The following is a 20862-nucleotide window of genomic DNA, read 5'->3' on the forward strand; positions in this document are numbered from 1 at the left end:
CAACTCCTATCCAGGAGAAAGACTAAAGGCAATGGTGGTGATGGCTAGCTCACTGACGTCGAAGCGCTGAAGTCATAAAAAGGCCATTGTCCCTTTGGGAAGTCAAGGATGGAGCTGAGCTGAGAGGAGGAGAGGTAATCACCAGGTCAACACACAGTTGACAGGGCGAGGAGAGATGAAGCCTGATTTCTCTGCTCAAGCATGTCCTTCCAAAGGAAGCTGTAACATTTCAAGCGTGGTCAAACACTAGTAGAAATGGACTGAAAATGAGCTGTGGTGTTTAGTCTGAAGTGTTGCTGCCCTTCACCAGAGGATGGAACATAACCAGTCATGAACTGAATGTGGTGTCCTGGTCTGTATTTTCTCTTAAAAAAATACTTCATCTTTGAAGCAGGGGAAATCTTTTTATCTCCTTTTTGATAACTGATAACTTTAAGATGTGTGCAGCATGTTCATTCTTAGCTTGACACCCATCTGTGCTAGGTTTAGTGTTCTTTAACTTAAAAATTAATGACAGATTTTTTTTTAAATGGAAGATTGTAATATTGTGGTAAACGCATTACCTCTTGCAGTTCTTAATTAAAAAAAAAAACTTAAAGTACAAAATAAACAAAAAAATACTCAAGGACAAGAAAGCATAGAGTGACTGAAACTGTACTAGACTGGTAAGAACCAGCCCATTATTTCACTCTTTGCTTCAAACAGAGAGTCCGGACCCTTGAATATAGAGAAACAATTGCTTGCTGGCAAACAAGCAAGCATTAGTTCATGCTGTGACCTGTTCAGTGCTACCCATTTAACCAATAACACACAGGTATTTAACCAATAATGCATATATATTATTGGTTATATGGGTAACCAATTTAACTCAGAGAATGACCACCTGAATCCCATTAAACATTTATGTGAAGTGTGTGAGAACCAAAAAAGCTACTCAGCTTACACTGAATAAAGATGATAAGCCATTCAGGAAACAGGCTTTTCAAAAATTATGACATGGTAACTATGCTGGTTTAGTTCATTTATCTGCTTTAAATATTTTAGTGTGAGGACTTTCAGTGCATTACGACTTCCAGAGTGACACATTTATGTCTCTTGGACTGCACAGTGAAGGATCATCATTACATTCATCAAATCAATCCGGTGCATGGCGTGATTGTCCCTAAAACTTTAATTATAGCTGTTCATAACTGAACCAGACAGATGAGAAAGGCAAATATTTGATGATATGAAGGTGTTTGAGTAAGTTTATGCACTAACATCTACTTCTAAAAACGCATTGAGTGGATAAAGAGGAGACATTTGGTCAAATGTGTACCTGAAATCAGTAGCAAATAAAATGGCCTTGAAATCCAGGCCTCCTGTTTAAAATGAAGCAATCTAGTTCTGCAATCCTGTCCTGTTCTTTACAGACCCATTTACTATGTTTAACTTGGCCTTCAGCAAAACCCTCATATGTGCCATGAATAAAACTTAAATAATAGAATAATATTTGTAGGAAGTGCTACAAGAGGGACTAGCCTCCTTAAATTATCTATTAAATCAAAATTAAGGACACAGTTTTATGTGCTTTTTATGTATGAAAGTGAGGCAGACAGATATGCGTCCCTGGACTCCAGAACTTGTTTAATTGAGACTGAAATATGCAATGTGAGCTTTCTACCCCCCATCTATGCGCTGAAGGGTCTGTCAGAAAAAGTTCTACCATTGCTTTTTTTTCTTTTGAAGACTGAAACAGAAGCTGATGTTTCTTTGAGCCAAGTAGAAAATCTCATGTTTGGCCCTCAGCCTATGGTCAGACTCTGCTCAACCAGTAAGATGAACTATGTCACTCGCAAATCAGGATCCTGTAGCATCTGAACCAAAGCACCCCAGCACCAAAGTGTTGGAACTGCAGGATGATGCAAAGAAAATATATGTTCTCCGTATTTTTAGGATTTACTCTAAAACTCATGTTACTCCCCTCAAACTGTTTGTTTGGTGGAATTTTCATGAAACAAGTGACAAATAACCAAGATTCAATATTGTTATTCAAACAGCTGTAATGTTTAGGGACAGGGGATTATATCATGGATTAATTATAGAGGTAGTGTACCATGATAAAGAGGCCTGAGGCACCGAAATAGCAGCATATGAAGCAGCTGTTAAGGATCAGAGAATGACCACATATTGTACGGCAGAACAGAGCGGAACAACACGGAAGAGAGGCATCAGCTAGCTGACAGTCAGCAACGCAAGGTCACAGTCTGCTGAAAATAGAAGCCATTTCCTAAACAAAAACCCAAGCATATTCAGACTTCTGCATATGCATGCCAGACAGGAATGGATCACAGCAAAGTGCATTTCATGATATTTTTATGCGCCGATGCTCAAACGCAGCCGAAGCGTTGGCAGTTAGCGGAGAGGCTGCTGTCTGTAATGTTGACGCTGGTTCTCATAATGATCAGGGGTGACACGAAAGCTGTCATCTCACTCACCATCACAAGAGGAGCGAGGCCAACAAAGTCTCTCTGAGTTGTATAAATCCTCATGGCTCCTTCAGTCTTGGCGACAGTTTTGGGCGCAGACGGCAGCTCCAGCTTCCATACGATCACCTGGCTGTCAACGGGACTGCTCAGTTCTTCAACCTCAAAGTCCATCTGAAGCACCTCCAGCAGACTGCTTTCAAGTCTGGATGAGAAAAAAAAAAGTTGGGAAGAGCCTATAAATGCAATGTTTAAATGGACATATGGACAAATAGTAAAAAAAAGAAAAATACAGATACATTCTTTTAAAATTCAGGATTTAATTACTGATATTACATGGCATAAAACTTTATATGAACTCCTTCCTGGATCCCAACATTTGGTAGCTCCATATAAGGAAAAAGGCTTGAAGAACCATCTTTGGATTCATCAAGTTGAAGTAAGGACTAAAAATGACTTTAAGTTTACTTTATCATTCAGGAGTTTTAAAATCAAACAAGATAAATTAGGCATTTGTGTAGAACTAGTCGAGGTTATTCCATAAATGGAATCCAGGGTCATATATAAGCAGATCTCTGGACACATTGATAGCTTTTTAAAAGTAAGAGCAATAGATGTGTCTACAGACAAAGTGATCGTTGCCAGACAGAGAAGTACATCTCAGAAAATCAAACTATGCGTTCCAGTAAGTCTTGTTTGTCAGATGAAAAGATTAAAAAATAACAACCTGTGTAGTGCATTCATAAAGTGTATACAGACCTTCACCTTTTCCACATTTTGCATTACAGCCTTATTACAAATTGTATTCAATTAATCAAATGTTTTTTATTAGTCAGACGTAACATTAATCTAGACTAAGAAATTAAATACACCATTTCATTAGATGTAATCATATTAATTAACAGAACGAAAGGTGTAAAATCATCACTCAGTGTGTAATTAATATATATATATATATATATATATATATATATATATATATAATGTGTTGTCCTTTGTAAATTGATTCAGTGAAATCAACAAACTTTTCAATAATATTCCAATGTATTAAGATGCCCCAAAGATGTCTAGACAGACAGGACAATAAATCTCTCACCAGAGAGAGAATTGGTCAAGAGCGACAACTCTTGACCAACAACAAGACAGAGTGATAGATTTCTTGATTGACAAAGCAGCAGGTATCTTGTAGACAGAGTGAAAGATGTCTTTACAGAAAGTTCTGTCATTCTACCTTGAAAGACCTTTTGACAGACAAGATGTCAGATCTCTCAGCAAGCAAGATTTATCAACAGAACAAAAGATCTCTTGACTGACACACTCGTGACTCTTTTGACTGACGGTTGTTTCAATGACGGGATGACGAATGAATCGCTCAAGAGCGAGATTGATCTTTTGACTTAAAACGATCAATCTTTTAACAGATGAGGTGATGAATCTCTTTACTGACCAAGCAGTAGGTCTCTCACCAGATAGTCACTGGATCACTTGACCAACAGAGTGTCCGATTTCTTGGCTGACAGAGCAATAGATTACTTGACAGAGAAGACATCTCTCAAACTATAACAGGCAGACTGATAGATCTCTCAAAATAAACTGCAACAAATCTTTCAACCAACACATGTCTCAAGTGACAAAGTGATAGATCTCCTGACCAATAGATTATTCTGTCTGACAGAGTAACAAAGTGAGAGAGAGATCTCTTAACCAACAAAGCAATAGATCCCTGTCCTCACAGTGTGATTGAGCTCTTGGCTGACAGGGATTGATAGCTAAACCATCGGAGTGCTAGAGTGCTCACCCCAAATCTTTTGACAGACAGTAACCGATATCTCACCAGACAGAGGAATAGATCCCTGGACAGGCAGAGCTACAGATTTCACATTTTGTCAAGCAAGTAATAGATCTCTGGACAGACAAAATGATAGATCTCATGACTGACAGAGGATCGGATCTCTCGACTGGCAGATTTCATAATCAATTGAAAGAGCAATAGATGCCTCTGCTGACACACCAATAGATCTTTTGACAGATTGATTGATCTCTCAAGCAACACAGGAATAGCTCTTTCAACAGAAAAAGCAATTGGAGAGAACTCTTGACCCCCAATGACGTAACTCTCCAAACAACTGGTGTGATAGACTGTATCACAGACACATAGATCTCTCACCAGGTAGATCAACAGATCTCTTGACCAACAGAAAGTGAGATCTCTCCACTGCCAGGGCTATAGCCTCTCCACAAGCAGACATTTGTATAGATTTCTCATTAATGGAGTGATTGAGCGAGTAATCGCTACACAAGGAGCGAGAGACTATTCAACTACTAAACTGACAGCAGGCATGATATCAAATATTTTGTAAAAAGGGAGAAGTTGGAATTCAAATATAAAAAGGCTTCTTAAGCTGAAAATATATTTGAATCCATCCATATTTAGTGCATTATATGTCTGTCCATCTTTGACAGGTAAGCATAATGCAATCTTCATGCAATGTCATGAACTGGAACAGCAAAAAATTATAAAGATGCGTTTTTGTATTCTCACAAATACAATAAGGGGTTTAAAGAATCTCATACTATTTTTAGCGTAAATTTGTTGATTGTAGCAAATCCAGTTTCTGTATAACCGCTTTAAGTATTTTAGATTTTAAACTAGAGATGTCTCAAAATTCAATCAAAGGGGGTGAAAAATTGCTTTTGCTTGGGGCCAAATAGGGGTTTGGGAATCAGATGCAAATTTTTCTAAACTCCATCAGTGCCCACTCCACATGAAAGTAAAAAGTAAGCAATAAAAAACTTTAGGGTGGCGCTCTCCCAACACAACAGCACTTTGAGTGTTAGCCTATGTTGCTCATATCAAGAATAGCCATTGTACAATACTGGAGGTTAGGACTTTTACTGGACTATTTCAACTATCAGACTGTGAGATGGCACGCCTAGTAAATGTCATTGCAGTTTTATTTTTTAACCATTTTGAAATACTTTAGCATCTTATATTGAGATTATTGTGCTATTGATGTATCAAATTTCACCAAGCTTGAAAAAAAGTAATTATCAACCCTTTTTCATTGTCTGTTAGAAAAATAATGTGCATCTTGGTTTTTAAAAGTCCATCCCTAAATCTAACATACTTTATTTTCAAATAATTGTGTACTCTTCAAAAGACCCGTTTCTTCCAAGCGACCAGACTTTAAGCAATATCCGGCAAAAAATTCATTGTGACATGTTATGAATTTCGCCCCATGAAAGAAGACATTTCTATGTGTGATCTGAGAAACTGAGACAAGATATGGCCTGGCCCATTTTTCAGCACTGAAGAGGATTCTGCAACTTGAGGCTTTTTTTAGAGAAACATAAAAAAAGATCTTTTTTTTTATCTTTTTGCAGATATCATTTCACTGGGAATGTCTGCAAGTCTTACATATGAATGGGATATGAGGTGTTCTAGGGACAGTGGCATTCTGCACAGTTAGCAAAAGGTATTGGTCTCTGTAAGTTATAGTGGCCTTTTCCTGAAGCCTGCTGGAGCAGGGTGCTCTGCTACTTCGCATTGAATTTTTTCTGCCATGTCCCCGGTTTGTATTTTAGCTTTTATTCCTTGGCGTGCCATTGAACAACAGAGAAGATTTATTGGTGGGGCAAAACAAAATAAGCATGCACATAACATCATGGACTTTATCAGACTCTCCACAGTGTGCACAAGTTATAAATCAGTGTCAGAGTTGTGCAGACTCACCAAGCCCTTTTTTGCTGCATAACTAGGGGCTGCATCACGGACACACTGTGCTACTGGCTCGACGGTGATGTGGAATTACAAATCATATGCATGAATCCTTTATTAAATTCCAACCTCAAAAGCAAAGCATGCTAAAGGATTTTCCTTATTAAGGGCAAAAGAAAGATTTAGTGTAATTTAATCATTGTAACATATTGCTCAGAGACCTGAGATTAAAAGATAGTAATCGCATTCTGGTCAAGTATTACAAGAAGATATGCTTGGCTCACATCAGCAGGCAGAGCACATCCCCTTAAGTCTGCATTAACACAGATATCCATATGATAGGCAATGTTGCCATGCTACACGCCCCTGTCATAGTTTGTAAGCTCGCAGAGGAATGATCAACAACCTCGTCGGCTATGTTTTTATTGCTTGCAATCTGCCTGCAAGTTTATTAAGATCCAAGCCAAGCTCCTTCAATGGAGCATGGGAAAACAACAACAACAAAAACAGCCACAGTGTACTGATACAGCAAATACTGGTTGAGCTGACGAAGGCTAGCAAGGCATAAAGTCACAAAAATCCCAAAAGAGTTGCGACAGCAGACACCCTCAGCAGGAGTCCTGCGTACTTTGTCGCATTTTTAGAGAGGATTAGCCATAATGGTGAAAGAAATATGTTCACCAACATAGATGTTGTTGTAAACAGTATCATAATCCACAACAAGTGGGGAAAACAACATAACAAGGTCAAACCAACGTCCAGAGGCTTAATGCCCTGCCTCTGTTTAAAGCAAACAAGTTGTCAGTTATATAAAAAAGAGCTTAGTTAAGCAAACAATAATGATTTAAACCAATATTCAAGTATATAAATTTGCTTTATTACCAATGAATTACCTCCCTCCTCCTGTTTTTATTGCTTGGCCCTTCATTGAGCTCCTTGCAAAACTTGGCGGCACACACTTAGGCTCTTCCTACCCTGGAAACCATTCAAGAGAGCCTTAGTCATAAAATCTTTTCTTGGAGCCACTCTAAAGGCAGACATAATCTTACTGTTTGAATTTAATCTCAAAGCACCTACTTTGGGGTTCACTTGCAGGCTTGGAAAGCAACACAGATTTATGCGGTACACAACAACGTGGCTAGGCAGCTGGATGGACAGCAGGTTTGTTATATAGATGATGGCGTGATACTTAGTTATAAGTATCTCGAGTGTGGCTTCATGAAGAGGTCTGAAATGTGTGCACATTGTTGTGATCCCTGGTTTATGAATTGTATTTGCTGTCAAATCCTTCAGTAGCTCAGCATGTTTGATGTTCTTTGCTGCAGACACATTTGAGTCATAGAAAAAGCTATTTCTTTTGTAGATCGGATCAAAACCCTTGCAATCCAGTTTGAGGTGGCCTTTGTGCTGTGTTTTATTTTGTTGTCCAACATTTGTGAAACGATCAGCTTTCAATGACCTACTTTATGTTTTTGCACGGTTACACATCACGTTTAAGCAGCCAACTAGGTCGAATTGTTATCTGCTGAGACCCGCTGCACATGATTTGATGGCTCATAACAGGAAGTAATAACTGTACGTCGCATAAGGTCAAAGGGGAATCTGACATCTGACATTCCCCTTCCTGAATCCTTAGGTTGTTTAGTGAAAAAATGTTGTCTAGTGACCTGAATTCACTAATTCTCTCTGTTACAGAGGGTTGTGTGGCTCATAAACATTGACTTTAACAGTAGTTATTGTAATGTACAATAAAAAATAATTCTATTTGTTCTTGTTTACTGTATGTATATAGAGTAAGAGAGATATTGTATAAAGTAAAAAGCTGATCAGATCCTGTCAGGCAATCTGCAGAGCATCTACTTTTCATGTCAAGTGAAACATTTAATCTCCAACTTAAATGTGAAGCTTGGTTTCCACTGCAGAAACAAATCATGTTTCCCCCTCAGAACCTGGAAGATTTTGATCCCAACTACGTTTTTGCCACTTGAGTGTTGCAATATTGTACATGAGGCTTTCACCCAGCAGTCTACAGTCCTTGACTCCGGTATATCACTGTGCTTTGAGATTTATCACTGGCTGAAGTCACCTCACCCACCACTGTGAACTGCATTCTAGAGCTGGCAAGCCTTCGCTGAATATTGGGTGATATACACACTGGATGACTCTGGTGTACAAGGCCCTTTTTGGCCCGCTTCATTTTTATTTATTCATTCACTTTTCTTCGGAGAACAGGCTTCAGTTGTGCCTTATGCTCAAAGTTCATTCTATGCTCTTTGTGTGAGAACAAAAAAGGAGAAGAAAGCTTTTAGCGTCTCTGCGCCCTCTGTTTGCAAGCTGAGCTAAAACTGTCCGAACTTGTTTCATCGAACGCTTTCGGCAAAATGAAAAGAAAAAGACGACAGCGGAAATCCTGTCAACAGTGCCTGTGTTTCAAATCTTAAATTCCCACTGCCTTTACATTTTAAATTATTACTGTCACAGCTACTGTACTTTATTGCCAAATTGTTCACACTTGATATATTTTTAATGACTTTTACTGTTGTCTACCTGTCTTAGCCAATACGACCAGTGCTGACGCCTTCCAGGACACCCTAGTGACAAAAAGTAAATGGGTTTTTATCTGGTTAAATAAAGATTTAATAAAAAAAAGTACTTTATTGTGTTTTGTTGCAATATGCCAATAAAGGTGATGTGGGATTGTGAAGATGAAAAAGATTTAAAATGTGTGTTCCAGTATTCAAGCTCTCACCTATACACAGATTTTTCTGTGTAACATAACCCAAAGTTATTTGCAGGAAGTTTGGCTATTTGGAGATTTTTTACAAAGACCATATCGAAAATATTCAAAAGAAAATGCAGCTTTGGAAGTTGAAATACCCAATGTTACTTGACACACTGTTGGCTGGTGTTTCTAAAGCAGCCAATCCAGGAGCAACATTTATTTTCCTTTGTGCTGATTGGCTGTGCCCTCTAGAACAAAGACAAGGACTGTAAATATTAGATTTTGTGTAAGTGTTAAGATGGTTTTCACTGTGCTTACTAACACATAAAGTTCATTTGATGTTGAACTATTAAAAAGGACAGCTATAATTATTTTCAGATAGGGTCTGAAGTATTTGCAATTTTTAACTCCTTGCAGACGGCGGTGGTGCCGTGGAGCATGAGTAACATCTTTTGATGCAATTCCTGCTGCATATCTTTCCTGTTATGTCTCTACTTGCATCTTCACATCAAAAGAAACCCCATATAAGTAATGGGTAAAAACAAGAACTAAGTCCGATTGGAGTGTATTCTTTCAAGGTAAACAGTAGTTAGATTTATGTCTGGACTTTGACTGGGCCTATCTAGTACGTTAAATGCTGAGTATACTTTTGTTGTAAACCATTGAGTTGTAGCTCTGGTTGCATTTAGTGGCTAAAACATGTTGCACACCTCCACCTCAGGCCTCTACAGTATTGAGGAGCTTTTTTTCTTCTTCTAGGGCTGACCTGTAGTAAAGTCTACTCATTTTCTGACAAGCTTCCCTTGTTCCTGCTGAAGGAAAGCAGCCTCACACCATGATGATGAAATCACTGCTTTTTCACTGAAAGGATGGTGAGTTAAAAGTGATGTGCAGTGTCACTATCTAAGATTTCCACAGCTTGTTAATATTGTTTTATTCGCAGCTGTTTCTGTGACGTCGGCAGAGACGGATACAGATACAGTGATGCTGTTTGTTCTCTCACAAACCTCTGATACCCACACAGAACGGCTGTATTTATATTGAGATTAAATTACACTGCCGTTTTCTCCTTAGCTAACTTCCTAAGTAGGTTGATGAGTCAGGATAATCAGTTGTCAAAAAGAAAAGAACTCTTTTCAGATTTCTATTCGTAAAAATAACTTCCAAAAGCTATTCTTCTTCTTCCACTTTATAGTTGTGTGCAACAGCACAAAAAAAATCCCAATAAAATGCATCATTTGTGAATGCAATGAGACCAAATGTTACAGGGTGTCGGTACTTTTAAGGCACTGTACTGTTAAAAAGTCATCTACTTAACCTATAACTTACCTCAGTTAAATTTAGGTAAACAGTGCAAAACTGCTGATGTAGAAAGGACATCCCAGATAAAGAGAGGGTGTAGCCCTGTTTAATAAGATTAGGTGCTCAGAAACCCTGAGAGCCGACTTTGATCCAACTGACCTGCAGATGTTGTCGTAAATAGTTTTAATGTCGCATCGATGCAGCTCACCACACTCCTCAGGTTCTTGAAAGTCTTGGGCGAAAACAAAAACAAAAAAACTAATTTGCTGCATTTTAGGAGTTTGTGACCACACGCAGCTGGCAAATGTTTTGAAATAAAAACAAGAACAGAGTGGAAGTAGGTAATAAAGATAAGCAGCAGATGCCCATTTAGAATGGGTTTTACAGGAGAACCTGCAGCCAGTGTCCATCTAGGACACGGTGCAGACAGTGGACACTAAACCAATGTCAGACTTGTTCAGTAGGGACGGTTTAGATTTACTCCCAAAAAATAAAACTGTTTCTCTTTGCAGGACACGAAATATGACACAGGATATATTTTCTGTGCAAAAGAAATGACGACTCCTTCAAAAATGTTGTATTTTAATACAACATTTTTAGGGGGAATAGTTATGACGAGATATTAAAATTTGCAGGCACAAAAACTAGGCACACATAAAATGTTCTGACCAAGATATAGAGTCGTGTTGACTTTTCATTGACTCACCTTTTCCCAGGTATGGGGGCCTTTCTCTGGCAAATCACAGCAATGGCTCCATCTGCTCCCATATCCAGCGTGATGTCCCACAGTAAAGAGTTGCTGGGTGTTGCTGTTCGAAAGGTCACACCTTTCTTTACCGATGCTCTGCAGAAAGCCACAAATGAAAAGGTCAAGAATGTGGCCAATGGGAAATGTCTATATATGTATGTGATATTTCACATCTTGTTTTCCGGCCTCTCAGTGTGCACCATACAAAATAGTTTTTGCAGGTTATCACAAAGGAGCTTTATTTTCAACAAAAGGAAAGTGTATTTTGTGGGGTGGGGGGTTGTATCTGAAACACATAAAACAACTATTATGTAGCAACTCGTATCCAACCCCCCAGTGCCAGTTTCTCCACCTTAGAGTCTGTTCATTCACTGTGTGCTTTCATGATTTAAAATACACAGATGGATTGGGAGTTTTCTTGGCTGACTAATTTATAAATTGTGTGCATTATGAGGGAGAAAATGCCATCCCTGTGGGCTTTCCCCGGCATAAGCAGCTTTCAGTAGGTCAAACGTTAATGAGATGCTGTTCTGTAAGAATTGCGAGGGCCAAGAGAGACAGACGAGTTTAAAAAAAAAAAAAGAAAACAACAATAGAACGTTGACTCATTTGTGTGTGTGTTTTGTTTTTTTGTTTTTTCAAATCTCTTGTGGGACCTGCTCACAAACAGCATAAACAGGTTCTGGTAGACAGTTTAGAAAAAAAAAAGTCTAATTCTTTGATTTTCATTCGCATGTAAAGCTGTGTGGTTTATCTCCCAATCTTCAAGATAAACACAAGTGTAGAGCGCATTACGAGTCTCTAAGGAAGCATAATCTGCGATAAGAGCAGCAGCAATCTGAGCACCGCTCCTGCTGCTGACTTTGGTTTTAGTTTCAGCCAAAAGGAAAATGAAATGCAGGTCCCTGTTGAGCCCTGGGAAGGAATGCAACCTTGCACGTATTATTATCCCCATGATATAAAATAAAACCGACCTACTGCATTGAATATTTTGGACACATTTGTGTTCCTGCGGCGTCGGAGCTCGACTGCACATCTGCCTAAGTGGGAGCTAATTCGAACATCCGTCGTGGAGCTTCAGCGCCTGCCACGACCCGCTGTCCCACCAGCAGGGAATCGAGATTGGAGGGCGTTCCTTTTTCTCAATGAATGAATTTGGCTGTTTTAAATTCAAACAGAAGAAGATCTCAAAAGGTTAAAGGTTACAATTAGAAAGGAATAAATGATCTGTGTGCATGGCTTCGTGGTAAGCTCATGCCCCCACCCTGGAGGTTGCCCGTTTCCGTCCCACCTGCTTGCTGCAGAAGCTCATTACCCTGATTAATAAGAGTTCACAAAAGGACGACAAGGCTAACAAGGGAAATCCTCCAGTGTAAAAAAAAAAAACTGGCTCGTAAATAAAACAAATGTTTGCTGTCTATTACACACAGCTAAACGCCACTGGTTAAAAGTCAAAAAGCATTTTAATTGGCATAACAATAGCATGTTGAACAGCCAATGAAGAAGCTCTGGCTGACCAATCTGGAAAAAAAGGTGTTAATAGTGTTGTCATGACCCTGTTATGAGATCATGTCCAGAAATGTGATTACATTACAAACGATTATCAACGTATCAGTTGTTATGCTACAGCAAACAGTTTTAGTTTAGGTTCAAAATTAATAATCTGTCCAATACACCTTAAAAGACATCAGTCAAAATTGTCCCTTCTCTGAGGGAACCATCCTAATCACAATGGCTCCAACCCTAATTCTGCAATTTACTGCTTTCGGGAGAAGCGGGGTGCTTATGGGTAAAAGCTTGAATGTTCAAAATGCTATCTCAGCTGGTGGAAGCCTAACCTTTATCAAAATCTTGCATCTTGTTCAGGAGTTTAAAGGTCACCGACTAGAATGTCAGTTTTAGGGGAAAAGTTTGGGGGAGGAAGAAGGGAAGAATTGAGAGACTCAAGTTTTCCAAACTACCTGAACACGTCAGATTGTCAGATCAGATCTGTGACAGGAGAGCAGAACAGGTGTTTGTTAATTTCCTCTAAACCAACTTGTGTTTTGGTGCCTTCTTTCATTTGGAGCGCTAGCTGTGTGTTATTTGCTTGGGGGTGGGTGGGTCCTGGATTAATCCGGCACCAAATTAGAGAAAAATAAAGTCACTGAGTAACTGTGACTGTATGAGACGTTTGGAGGAAACCAAAACTGAATTTCTACAACATGAACCTTTACAAGACATCAGGGTAGAAGATATTTTATTAATAGCAAAAAAGCACTCATTGAGAGCTTAGCACATGGATTTATGTGTATTGTTAATTAACTATAACAAATTATAAATGATCTATTCTTATGTCAAATAAAAGCATATAAAAGATGTGTGTTCCTAGGCCTGTCGCAATACGCAGTAAATCAATTAATCGTATGATAAATTAAAACAAACTCAATAATTTCCATTTGTATGATTTATTGTTTTTTTTTTCTTGTTTTTGCTCCCTTTACCAAAAACTGGATGACAAAAGTCTTCAGTCTGGTGATTCGGTCTCAACACGCCCTTTTTTTTTGAAGGACAATTTTCTTTACCGAGACTTTATAATCCATTTTATTTGATGTTTCCGTTATTTTGTTGATTTATTTTGGATATTTAAAGTGTCTTCCAGCTCCAGGGTTAAATGTTAATTTGAATGTAAAGTTCATTGATACTTGAGAATGTGTTGCATTATTATGTCGTTACAGTTACAGTACTTGATAATGGACTCCAACAATATTATGGTTTATCGCAATAACTTCTGGGACAATTTATTGTCCAGCAAAATTTGTTATTGCGACAGGCCTACGTATTCCTCATGAGTTCGACAACACCTCTTTTGAATCAGGTGAAATCTGATCTGATATATCCCTAAATACAACATTCAATATTTCTGACATAATTGTTACTAGAGATTTTAAAAAAAAGACAAATGGATAAAAATATGTGGAAGAAAACAGTGTTATGGTTATTGAGGCTGTTTGTTTAGGGATTAGCCTGATCTGTGGCTCTGGGTCAGCTCACGCAGTCACAAAGCTGTACCACTATTTTGTACTCATCCTTTGCTATTTTGTACCTCATTACTCCCATTTTGCGAAAATTATGTACAAAACGTCATATTTCTATTTATTTTAGTTCTGAAATTTGCCAGGCTTTTTATTGGATTCTAATAAAAACTCTGATCAAACCAAAACAGCATTGAGCAACTTCCTCCTGATTTATGATATTTATTGGTGCCATATAACCACATTTCCTCACACTAGACTTTGAGAAGATTACAGAGAACATCCTGTGGCAAATTTTATAAGTAATTTGTGTCATGTTTTTTTTTAACACAGCACCTAGGTTTAAGCTGCGCCTCTCTGTGTATTCTACCACACGCTTTGCCACTCCAAACTCACAAATAATAAAACGGAAAAAAAAGAGAAACTCTGACTTCTTAAATCACATTTAACTTGGAACAGAAAATAAAGCCCCAGAAGGAAGTTACAGCTGCAGCTAAGGTGCTTCAGAGTATCTCTGGTTAGTAGCTGAAACCAGTTTCTGTGTGCATTAGAGTGACTGACAGAGGAAAACAGAAGGGGGTAATTGTTAACAGTCTGAGCGCTCCCAGGAGGCGGTGGAGGCAACAACAGAGGAGGAAAACACACAGTGTGGTTTAAATGAGCAAAGGAGAATAGATGAGGTTTCAGTACAAGGACCTGCTTGTTCCTGATTTGGTTTCGGTTTAGCAGATAGCAAGATGGAAGGTGGCCGGACCCGTGTTGTTCACAGTAATGGTAATGCAGTGTCAACACAGTGTCCCCTTATAGCTGCTTCACAGTTGGGATCAACTGTGAAATGTTGATAGCTTTCTGGGAAGTGCTTAAATTCAACAACTATGTAGTCGCATCGGCTTTACAAGATTATTCGAGCTTTTTCACATTTTCACGTCTTGCATCACGTGATTGATTGTGTATTCGCTTCATCTCACTTCAGACTTGTGTCAGTCCATCACAAACCACCTCAATAAAATATTAATGCAACGTGGATGTAATGTGAAAAGGGGGGTATGGATCCATTTGCGAGGCACTGCAAAAATCTGCTCCAAATCTGTATGCAAGGCTAAGATAATCAGCAGCGTGGTGTCACTTTATACTAGAGATAAAAAAAAAAAAAAAACACACCACCCACAATGAATCAATATGTTTATTGAAAATCTGCAATTTGACTTTTTTTTTCTTTACTTTTAAGCTGCTTCGCTCTGTGCTAGTTGAACCAGCGATTTGTAAGCTCTTTTAGATATAATTGCAGTTCTGCTGACTATAGGGAATAATAATTGCAGTGTGAATGTGCAGTTTGCTTCCAATCGGGGAAACCTTAAAACCTTTAATGCACTGCAATCAGCGAGGGAAGAAGGATGGAATATTCACAGTAATAATGAGAAAACGTAACAGGGTGGTTAATCTAGTAATTGCCTCTGAATACGGCGGCCTGCCATGATGGAACACCTCCATGTATTAGGGCCGAGTGGAGCAGGGTGTACTTAATGAAAAGTGGCAGTAACAAGGAGTTTTATCTAAAGTCCCTTTTTTGAAAGTAAAAAAAAAAAAAAAAAGGATTCCCCTGCATCTGGAAAAGTTTTTTTTTTTTTTTGGTGGAGTGGTTGGGAACAGAAACCCGTCTCCATGGTTTTAATGGGCCCAGAGGAAGACAGCGGGTGGGGAGAGGCACCGGGGCAGAGAAGATGGATGGCTGTGGAGACTCATGCTGACAGCGTGTGTGAAAGGCAGCTTTCAGGTGCTGCAACAGCCATCCATCTCACTTTCTGACCAGGTAAGATATGAGTGGCAGGAGTGGCTCAGCTATTACATAATATTCATTTTTTTGGTATAATTATTTTCCACATGCGCTCATGGAATGAACCCTGTCTTGCAAAAATACTTTACATCTCTTGTACTTTTGCACGTTTTATCAGAAACTTCAATGTATTTTATTGGGAGTATATAGTCAGGTCAAGTCAAGTTTATTTTTATTGCACATTTTAGCAACAAGGCGGCTCAAAGTGCTTTACACCAAAAGTACATAAAACAGTAACCAATTATGAAACAAGAATGCCATCATCATCAGACTCATCAAGCACATATACATCAAATATATTAATCACTGCTCTGTTTATTATCAATCAAAGGCAACTCTAAACAGGTGGGGGGTTTAGCCTTGATTTAAAGGCACTCAGTGTTTCAGCACTTTTGAAGCCATATTGGATTTTGAGGTCAGTGTTTGTAAGAAACCGCTCTAACTTTATGGGGCTTTTTGTAAATATTTCTAACTGTAGACCTTAGACTCTCAAATTTTGGATAAACAAAATGCATTTTTAAACCACGCTGTTCAACCTATGAACTAGCGATCAAAAGATAACAATGCTTGTTTTTCTTGTCATTGTCATTTAATGCGGCTGAACAAGTCCAAATCCTGTTGCATCGCTGTTTTAAAATGTCTATCAAGATGGTCACCTGTTGTTTACTGGGGATGTATTCGCTGTAAAAAGTCTGAGAACCACTGATTTATACTGGAGGATATCTTTGTGTTTGCTGGCCGAGTCAAAATCCAGATGAGAACCTGTAACAACAGAGTAAAACTATCCCTCAGACACTTGCAAAGAACAATGGCAAAAGTGTTCAAAGCACTGGAAGCTGCAGCTGAGTGTGAATGTTTTTGATGGACGCTGTGCCAGTGTGCTAATGATGAGAACTGGAACACAGACGTATACAACCTATTACTTACAAATCCACCCATGTCATGACATTTTGGATTACAGCTCAGCTTTGCAGACAGACTTAACTCTAAAAATGAAGTGTTTTCCAGACTGATACGAAACGACGAGATTATTTAAAAATTCCATTAAGCAGAAGCTAGACTATTTCCTTGGTGTAACCTGGATGCCCAACCCCCTATGTATTCCATTATTAATGGCAATATGGAGATGCTCCATAAGGTTTGTAATTGCTTCTTCTACGCTGTGATTTTTCCAATCTAACTGTGTGGACACGTTGCTCACGGGGGCCACAGCACCACCAGCAAAACCCCGACGAAATCGGAAACAGATGCAGTCATCAATTATGCAGGCAAATGTCCAACGTTTAGCCAGTCTGATGGCGAGCCATTGACAACGTGCTTATCGTTCTCATGGAGCGGGGGAGTTCGGGGGGACCTTCATGCCAGCGCTCCTGGCAGATGGCAGGGACGGCGGGCCTCAAAATGGATGTAAAAACCCCATTTGTTACACAGATGAAGGATTAGATATCCAGGTTGAAAGGCTTAGCGGAAACCATGTCATATAGAGAAAGACGGCTAAATTTAATTTCATGTCTGAACGTTTCCTTAAGATGATTCAACAGGCGAAGAAGAGGTCTAAACAAACCCCTTTGGTTTACAGTCAATGCCTTTTAATTTCACAAGTAAAAGAAATACTCTAATTGATGAAAGCGATAGAGTTGCATGAAAAAACTGATTTATTCGAGATTTAAAACGAGAAACAGATGCTCTTTTTTTGTTGTTTTTTTTTTTTCCCTCGGTCAACTTTAAATTTAAATATCCCACGACTCTGGGCATAGAGATCAATAACGCGTTAATCATGCTGATGAGAGAACATTAAGGAGAGCTTAATGGGATATGCAGACAGTGATATAGCACACAGACATCTGTTGAAGTCTGGATGCACAGAGCTTGTTAATATGCAGATAAGATGGGCTAGCATGGCGACGTGTTGCCGTGGAAATGGAATGAGCACACGGAGTGCACGGTGATTATAGGATGATGCAAAACGGAAATTTCTGAGTCTAGTCACCAAAACCTACAGTGCAGACATGACGGCTTACTAAAAGGATTGCAAGTAATATTGTCAGTCTTCCAACCGAATGCAGAAAGCAGGAGGCTTAGAGGGAACTGAAGAAAAGGAAAAAAGAGGAAGTGAGGTGGCATCACGGTTATCTGATTTTAATTTGGGTTTCTTTTGGGTGACTAAGTAAATGAGATAAGGCGGCAATAATTAAAAGTGACATGTTGAAGAGGGCGGGAAATTAACTTTTCATTTTTGGCTTCATTGCTTCAGCTAAAATAAAGAGACGGGAAGAAAAGAAAACTAGATAATTAAGACAAATAGATGTCCTAACCTTTTAAGCTACATATTATTACATTTAATGATTCTCCCTAAAAATATTCTTCAAAACTTGAAGAAGTGTAGGATGAAACATTTTGACGTTGATGCTTTTTTTGCTATCTCTCATTGAATGTGCTCAACTGTTCAAGTCCATGTTTGTCTTTTTTTCAAAAGTCCCACTGGGAAGAGGATTACTAAATGAAAATCTTCAACAAAACATTGTCAGGGTTTCATTACCAGCGATGTGTCGAATGTGAAACATAGGGCAAAATTCAGATCTCTGCAAAAGTATTTATGCCATTTAGAACTTTTCTGTATTTTAACATGTCACAGTTGAAGATTTGGGGTATTTCATTGGGATTTTCATTGGGATTCTCCAACTCAAAGTAGTGGAGAGGATAAAAACAATGCGTGGTTTCGAGAGTTTTCTTTTTGTTGGTTTTATTCAGACTTGCAACTGCAAGTCATTTGAATTGCAGTTGCAATTTGGTTTCTGCATTTGGTTCGAATCAATGCCAGTTTTTGCCATCCATAGACAAAAGATTTTCACCCATTCTTCTTTACAAAATAACCCACACTCAGGTAGACTGGACGGAAAGTCTCTGTACACATCAGTTTTAAAATCCTCAATTGGATTTAAGGACTTTGACTGGACATTTTGACCTCACATGCAGCCTGCGAGCTTTTGGGTTGATGTCCTGCTAAGATCAACCTCTGCCCCAGCCTCAAGTCCTTTGCACCCTCTAACATGAAATTTCCTCCAGAATTGTTTTATATTTAACTTAATCCGTCTTGACATCGGCCTGCTTTCCTTTTCCCTGCTGAAGAAAGTCACTTCTAACACCAAGACGCTGGTACTGCCATGTTTCCCTCTGGGAATAATGTTCAGAGTAGTAGTTTTCTACAATCAGCCAGTAGAAAATAACAAATTGTTGTCATCTGACCAGAGCAAATTGTTCCACATGTATGCAGTTTCCCCTACATGGCTTGAAACAAACTGTAACTAAGGCATTTTTATGTGTGTCTTTCAATTATGCCTTTCCTATTTCATAAAAGCTAAATTTGTGGAGTGCATGACTAATACTGTAGTTGTCCTGTTGACAGATTCTTGAGGTGGGAATCTTTGTAGCTCCTCCAGAGTTGGCACCAGAGTTACCAGAGATAGCTAAATCTTTGATCTAGCCAAAGATTTAGATATTTGGCTATATCTAAATCTATTAATGCTCTCCTTGCTGGGCCTGTCAGTGTAGGTGATGCTCATGTCATAGTAGGTTTGTAGTTGAGATTATGCTCTTTCACTAAAGCAAAACACTGAAGCCTTCATAGAAAAATTTTATTATTTATAGAGCTTAAGTTACTCAAAAGTGGATTCTTTTTCGCAAAATTGTTGATTTACTAAGGCTGTTGGTTGGTCTGGATTTGTAAAGATATCGGAGAGGGATGAGTGCAAATAGTTTTTTCTGACTTTTAAATGTAAACATAGGCTGACATTCATTCTACATTATCCTAGTCTTTTCTCTTTACAATTATGCAAAACTTGATATTGGTCTTACAACAGGTTCTGTAACATTTCGGCAAAAACCTTTGAAGTTTGTGGTTTTATTGTCACAGTTCAAAGGGTATTCATACACTTCGAAGGCACTGTATCTTACTAGTACCCAGGAACTAAATATTGGGTGAACAGCCTTTACGGGTTCTTGCTGGGTTCTAAGTAAGGACTCCTTGCTCAAAAAACACAGACAGATACGTTACCTCTTCAAACCAACCAAATCTATAACTGTCCTGTTTGAGAAAAAGCTTTCCATTCCCCCTGACAGATCATTATTCACCTGCTCGGAGTAAAGAAGCCCCTGTCTTGAATAATAACAAAATAAATCTGTCTGTAATCAGGTTAGCGCAAATCTCTGCTCCGTCTGTTCTGACAGCTGAAATCAGCATATCGAGCGTTACTGCGGCGAGGTTCTGTTTGATCTCCGACTGGATAAAGACAACAAAAGGCTGCAGATGACCGTGGAAACATCAATGAAACTGTGAGAGCAGGTCGGATGCATTTAATTCACCCCGCTTCCAGTTTTGAGCCACATCTCTGCTGTATTGCGTCACTTTCTGAGACAATAGAAAAACAAACTGACAAAGTCACGAGAAAAGAGTAAGTCGTGTTGTTGTTCCCTGCCTTCCTATGCAGAATTTAACAATTTTTCACGTCCTGGGCTATGTCATCAAAAGACACGAAGAACACCAAACATCACACCATACATGTGTGGAAAAGTTTAAAACAGAGTTAGATAAAACAATACCCCAAACTTTAAATATCTTGTGATGCACTCATTAGTCCTTCTAAAACATAAACCGGCTGCCTGGGCAAGGAGATAATTCAGCATCACACTCCAAAAATCTGTATTTTATGGGGGAGTTGTAAGGAGGAAGCTGTGAAAAAGACCCATTTGAGTTTTTACCCAAATAGTATAAGTGACACAGCAAATATGTAAAAGAAGGCTCTCTGGTCAGAGGACATGAAAGCTGAACTTTTTCTATGTACAGCTGAGGCAGAATACTAATCAGTCCCTCCATGGCTTCACAACTTCCAGTCCAGAAATCGGAAAACTTAGATCGACTAGAAAACCTGCAGCGGCAAATATGTGAAATATGTGGGACTTATTTAGTAATACACAAACAAAGAAACAAAACCTGTATCATTTTCCTTTCAGTTAATTATACAATTCTGCCGTTTGCTTAAAATTGCAATAATATTGGGTG

The 20862-nt window shown here is 38.8% G+C and overlaps 2 protein-coding genes across 3 annotated transcripts in view; one reads left to right on the forward strand and one right to left on the reverse strand.

The window, feature by feature from the left end:
* The window catches only part of glt1d1 (glycosyltransferase 1 domain containing 1), a 39863-nt gene extending 37494 nt beyond the window's left edge, over positions 1 to 2369 (forward strand). The window contains exon 12 of the mRNA XM_023343188.1: positions 15 to 2369. Within this exon, the coding sequence (XP_023198956.1) occupies positions 15 to 26 (12 nt within the window). The 3' untranslated portion in view covers positions 27 to 2369. The remainder of the gene's footprint in view (positions 1 to 14) is intronic.
* LOC106699860 (transmembrane protein 132D-like) overlaps positions 1 to 20862 on the reverse strand; it is a 46951-nt gene that overhangs the window by 9530 nt on the left and 16559 nt on the right. For both annotated transcript variants that reach the window (XM_023343185.1, XM_023343184.1), the window contains exons 3-4: positions 10914 to 11051; positions 2478 to 2670 (exon numbers count right to left, since the gene is read on the reverse strand). In XM_023343185.1, the coding sequence (XP_023198953.1) occupies positions 2478 to 2670; positions 10914 to 11051 (331 nt within the window). The remainder of the gene's footprint in view (positions 1 to 2477; positions 2671 to 10913; positions 11052 to 20862) is intronic.

Source organism: Xiphophorus maculatus, chromosome 12 (assembly GCF_002775205.1).
Source record: "Xiphophorus maculatus strain JP 163 A chromosome 12, X_maculatus-5.0-male, whole genome shotgun sequence".
In the NCBI taxonomy this organism is placed as follows: domain Eukaryota; kingdom Metazoa; phylum Chordata; class Actinopteri; order Cyprinodontiformes; family Poeciliidae; genus Xiphophorus; species Xiphophorus maculatus.